At 37.7% G+C, this 6,000-nt stretch overlaps 1 protein-coding gene across 3 annotated transcripts in view; it reads right to left on the bottom strand.

Moving 5' to 3' along the window:
* Positions 1-2,270: 2,270 nt before the first annotated feature.
* The window catches only part of CLEC2D (C-type lectin domain family 2 member D), a 28,105-nt gene continuing 24,375 nt past the window's right edge, over positions 2,271-6,000 (bottom strand). For 2 of the 3 annotated variants that reach the window (XM_050746600.1, XM_050746601.1), the window contains one exon: positions 2,271-4,770. In XM_050746600.1, coding sequence (XP_050602557.1) covers positions 4,632-4,770 — 139 coding nt within the window. In that variant the 3' untranslated portion in view covers positions 2,271-4,631. The remainder of the gene's footprint in view (positions 4,771-6,000) is intronic. The other variant, XM_050746599.1, reaches the window with a different exon arrangement.

The raw sequence follows: 6,000 nt of genomic DNA, 5'->3' as shown, positions 1-6,000 counted from the left end.
ATGCCAATAACTTGCCAACTGAGGGAAATATTTAGTGGTATAGAAATCAGCAATGAGAAATGTTGGCTCCAACCTCATCCCAAGCATCCAGTAATACCATAGCACTGTTTGAAATGCACTCTTAAAAATTATAAAAAAATTAGAATGTCTTGCCCAATATTTTATATGAAGCAGTCTTACTGAAATAGTTGTTTTAAAGCAAACCCTTTTTCATCACTCTATGTTAATTTTAAAAAGTGGTTATTATGTAATAATAAAACGTTCTGGGTAGTAATTTCCGAACTATGACCTTGGTATGTTAATGCTGAAGAGAGAATTAGGAGCCTCTTGTATCTGCTTGTATCTGTGAATATTTTTGCTTTGTTTGTTGTTGTTTGTTTTCAAGTCTTGAAAAATACTAGCCAATGCTTGGGCAAAGCTGTTTCTCTATTTGGGATATATATTAGAGAAAATGGATTTTAAGAATTAGAAAATATGAAGCAACACAAATAATGCTTTATTGCCATTGCTTGGTTTTTAAGCCAAATATGACAGAAAGGTCACAGCCTTCGGGGTGCCCCTGTTTGACCCTAGACCCAGGTGCTGCCAGCATCTGGGCTCAAATTCCAACTCTTCCCCCATTCCTGGTATTGTGCAACTGACAGTGAACTGTAGTCTTGTGGAATTTATTCAGCTGCAGCTAAGCAGCTGGAGATAATCCTGAGTAAAATTCACTTATTGATGAGAAAAAAAAGACTTTTTTTTTTTACAGCTGATTAAATTGTGTATTCCAATGAAAAGGGAGAAGTACTTATAGAACACTCCTAGGTTATATACTTCCAGAATATAGAACAAATTCGCAGATTTGGGATTAGAGTTTATAAATATACAATTGTTATGCACTGTGTATTATTTTATATAATATATAATACATTATATTTAGATGTAACAAATTATATTTGTTTAAAATTAAATGATAATCATATAAAAAAGGGAAAACAAATGTTTTAATGTGCTTAGTACTTAATATGTACTAGGCTTTGTGCATCACATAATTTGGTGCTCTAGGGAAAAGAGCTGAAGGATTTACCCCAAGCTTACATGGCTTTCCTGATCCAGCCTGATAGGAGGCCCAGCAGCAATACGGCAGTATTCCACAGCGCCACCTACTGATACTAAAGGCTGGAATGATGTCTATTGGAGTTTTTTTTCTCCCAGTTTCCGAAATTTAAACAAAAAGAGACAAAATGAGGGCCTGAGTGTTGGTGACCAGGAATGAGGGGAGTAAAACCAGTTTTCAGGTAGCATTGCCAGACAAAATACAGGTCGTGTACTTAAATTTAAATTTCAGGTCGGGCATGGTGGCTCACACCTGTAATCCCAGCACTTTAGGAGCCCAAAGTGGGCAGATCATGAGGTCAGGAGATCAAAACCATCCTGACCAACATGGTGAAACCCATCCTTACTAAAAATACAAAAAAAAAAAAAAAAAAAAGAAATTAATTAGCTGGGTGTGGTGGCACACGCTTGTAGGCCCAGCTACTCGGGAGGCTGAGGCAGAAGAGTCGCTTGAAGCCAGCACACGGTGGCTGCAGCAAGCCCAGATCGTGCCACTGCACTCCAGCCTGGGTGACAGAGCAAGACTCCAACTCAAAAAAAAAAAAAAAAAAAAGAAAAAAATGAATTTCAGATAAAAGGTTTTCTGTAGTATATTATTTTTAAAAAATATTCAATGATACTTATTAAAGCACTGTTAGCAAGGCTTTATTTAGGACCATCGGGATAGGTAAAGGGACCACTGCAATGAGGTTTTGCAGTGAGGGAGAGATATTGGGCCAACTCAAAATACAACATGGTTAAGTGGAAGTTTATAGCCAAGGACCAGTGTGGGAGTCAGTGGATGGAAAATTGCTAACAGGAACATCAGGCATAAGGGGGACTCTGGCTAAAGTAACCCAACAGGATTCTTGCAGGAGACAGGTCAGGGTGAACAGGCATCACCTGGAGGATGGTGGATGAGGAACCTGATCAGATATCCAGAGTGATAGTTCATTTGCTAAAACTGAATTTTATAAGGAAATCCACACATGGGACTAGCCAAAGATTTAGAAGGCTGACTAAAGTTTTCCCAAGCAAAGAACTTTTGTCAGTATGTCCCAAATATAATATGGAATATACTACATAGAAGATGATTTGCAGTTTATCTGAAATTTAAATATAACCCTAGTTATACTCTATTTTTGTTTGCTAAATCTGGGAACACTACCCATGGAAAGCATCCCTGGGATCTTTCCACCAAACCAAATTAATCCAGATATAGCTTTTTAAATTTTTCAAAATTCTGCATTAAAGGCAAAGCTGAAGGCATGGGAATTTCTCTAAGGGCTGCCAATCATTGCAGAGAAATATCTCAGGCCTGAATTTGTTCCCACTCTGAATGTTAAGGTCATTATTAAGCTGCTCTGCTGAGAACAGTAATGTGTAAATCTAGGCAACCAACGGCCTTGAACCTCAAAGATAGTAACCACCTGGGGTTTCAGATCACCAGTTACTGTATCATCTGGAGTTACCTAATCCCTAGTCTTCACCTAGACATCTTAATATGGAAACACTGAATTGCAAACAAAGCAATTACATTGGAGAAAGATTTAAAAGAGAAACCGAATGAACAGATTCTTGCATTTGAAAAGATAATATGAAACATAATTTTTCCCTCAGAACAGAATGGGTGAGAATGCAAACATTCTAAAAGGTATGAGGTGCTATCTAATTGTGGTTTTAATTTCCATTTCTCTAAATGATTAGTGATATTGAGGTTCATTTTTTTTTTTCTGTAGCATTAGGCCATTTGTATTTCCTATTTTGAGAAAGGTCTATTTGGGTGCTTTGCCCATTTTTAAATCAGGTTTATTTATTTTCTTGCTTTGAGTTGTTCGAGTTCCTTATATAGTTTGAATATTAACCCCTTGTTGAATATACAGTTAGGACCCAAAGTAAAACTTCTCCCCCTCTGAAGTTTTGCTAAACATCAATTGACAGAGGTAGATTAATAGGATAAATGGCAAACAAATCTGTAAAAATGCATGGAGAGAATCACAAAGTCATCACCCCACCAAGCAATAGGGTATAGATGGTGAAATACCCTTGTTCTTAGAGGAAAGGGAGATGGAGAGGTGTGGATGATTTTAGGAGAATAGTAAATAATTTGGGGAGAACTTAATGGGGTGAAGATCACACGAATGGCCTGGGACAAAGTCTATTGGGCTTGCAGAGAAGACAATGGTTTGTGAGAAAAATCTATCCAGGTGTGTTAAGAGACTTCATTCTTTTTCCTGCAATGTGACTTCAGTTAATGAAAACCCATGGAAGGCACCAGAAGTAGCTGTTTTCTTATTTGGTGAGTCTGAACTTGAAGCAGATAAAGGAACTTCAGAGAACAGCTTCCTTCTGTGCTCTGGGAAAACAGAGGATTAAGAAACAGGGGTTGAGGAGGAGGTCACAGACACCTTGAGGCTTCTTTGGTTCCACCTGTCAAATCACTGTATTTTAGGGTATCCGTTTCTAGCCCCAACAATAGTTTGGAAATATCTTCTCCCAATCTGTAAGTTGTCTCTTTACTTCATTAATTGTTTCCTTTGCTGTGCAGAAACTTTTTTTATTTTATGCAATTTCATTTGTTGATTTTCACTGTTGCTGCACAAATCCAAAAATTATTGCCCAGATCAACGTTTTGAAGCTTTCCCCCGTGTTTTCTTTTAGTAGTTTTACAGTTTTAAGTCTTTAATCGGTTTTCAGTTGGTTTTTACATATGGTATGAGATAGGGGTCCAATTTTATTCTTCTGCATGTGCATATACAATTTTCCCACCACCATTCATTGAAAAAACTATTTTTTCCCCATTGCGTATTCAACCATTAGGGACTGGGGGTGGGGAACAGAGAGATGTTCCCCACATGTCACAGGGTAGTAGGTTTCAGTTAAGAGGAACAAGCTTTTGAGATTTATTGCACAGCATAGTGACTATAGTTAATAATAGCGTATTGGATCTTTCCAAATTGCCAAGAGAATAAATCTCAAATGTTCTCACCAGAGAATATGATAAGTATGTGAGATGATGAAATGTTAATTAGTTTGATTTAATCATTCCATAGTGCACACATGTATCAGAACATCACATTTTATTCCATAATATTTTATGATTTTTATTTGTATTTTCCCAGTTATTAGTGACATTGAGTACATTTTCATATACCTGTTAGTATAAGAAATAAATTCTTGCCAGGTGCAGTGGCTCACGCCTGTAATCCCAGCACTTTGGGAGTCCGAGGCAGTGGATCACAAGGTCAAGAGATCAAGACCATCCTGGCTAAGACGGTGAAACCTGTCTCTACTAAAAATACAAAAAATTAGCAAGGCATGATGGTGGGCACCTGTAGTCCCAGGTACTCAGGAGGCTGAGGCAGGAGAATGGCGTGAACTCAGGAGACAGAGCTTGCAGTGAGCCGAAATAGTGACATTGGATTCCAGCCTGGGTGACAGAGTGAGACTCCATCTCAACAACAACAAAAAATAAATACAATTTAAAAAAATAAATTCGTTGCTCATTCTAAAATGGGAAAATGGGGTTATCAGTTCCAATGGGCTTCTAAAGATTAGTTGGGGCTTTGCTGTACCATCTGGACATATGTATCTGGTTTAGAACAAATCCACTTCCTCTCTGTGTAGTACCTGGCACTACTGGCACCTTTGTCATTCAAATAGGCATACTCTCCTGCTCCCAGGATAGGAAACCTGCAAGAGAAGAAGCAGAATCAGTGTGTCACTGAACATGTCTTCAAAAGCAGAGAGAAAAAAGATGAGAAAGTGAGAAAACTAACATTAATTCAACCTCTAAAAATAATGTTGTTTTTCCTTGTGTCGCGGTGACTAATTAGTCAGTGGGCTTTGCTTAGCAGGAGATGTTATAAATCAACTACTGGAATAGTGCAAAGTCCTGAATCAAACCTATTTCATGTCTGTAAGTGTAATATTCTTTCCAGTACATCCAAAGCCTTAGCTGGCTAATGGGAGAAGTCTGATACCTGTTTTCTTTTACACCGTTTCCCAACATTTTGCTTCCTTAAATAACTGAAGACTCAGCAGCTATATCTAAAAACCATGCTTGATTTTATTCCTCTGACTTCCCTGTTTTAGTACTGGAACTGCAGTGCTATTTAGCTGAGTTTAGATGACTTGGCACAGATATTTTAGGTCAGCATTTGGATTATAAATTTCTCCTCTTTGCTCATTGGAATCACTATCATCTATGATATGATTTGCTAACTGTTGAAACACGCTAGACCTTAATCATATAATATTTCACATTTCTTTAAGTGATGAGCAGTTTCCAACAACTGGTTAGTTAACAATATATTTGATCCATAAAATATTTTGAGAGGCCAGGCATGGTGGCTCACACCAGTAATTCCAACATTTTGGGAGGCCGAGATGGGAGGATTGCTTGAGCTCAGGAGTTCAAGATCATCCCAGGCAACATAGTGAGACCCCATCTCTGGAAAAAAAAAAAAAAGCCAAGCAAGGTGGCACACACATGTAGTCCCAGCTACTCAAGAGGCTGAGGTGAGAGGCTCACTTGAGCCAGGGAAGTCAAGGCTGCAGTGAGCTATGATGGCACTACTGCATTCCACCCTGGGTAACAGAGTGAAACCCTGTCTCTCAAAAATACAAACAAACAAAAAAAATTTTTGAGAATTAGGTAGAGAAAATTTACTACTTCCATATTGTAAAATAGGAAATAAAAGTTAATTCTAGATATTCATAAAGCAGTCACAATGTACTGGGCAGTGTAGATACAGCAATGTATAAATGTACGTGTTCTCTGATTTCTAAAACTTACCATCCTATCCAAGGTCAAAAGCTAATGAGAAAAATACTCATTTCAAACCTGCCAATGTCAAGTCTGGGGCTCTTCTTATTAAATAAAGTTATATTTCCAATATTGATGAATGTATTATAAGAAAG

The sequence above is a fragment of the Macaca thibetana genome, chromosome 11, assembly GCF_024542745.1.
Source record: "Macaca thibetana thibetana isolate TM-01 chromosome 11, ASM2454274v1, whole genome shotgun sequence".
Taxonomy (NCBI): domain Eukaryota; kingdom Metazoa; phylum Chordata; class Mammalia; order Primates; family Cercopithecidae; genus Macaca; species Macaca thibetana.
This window is presented reverse-complemented; position numbering and strand designations above follow the sequence as displayed.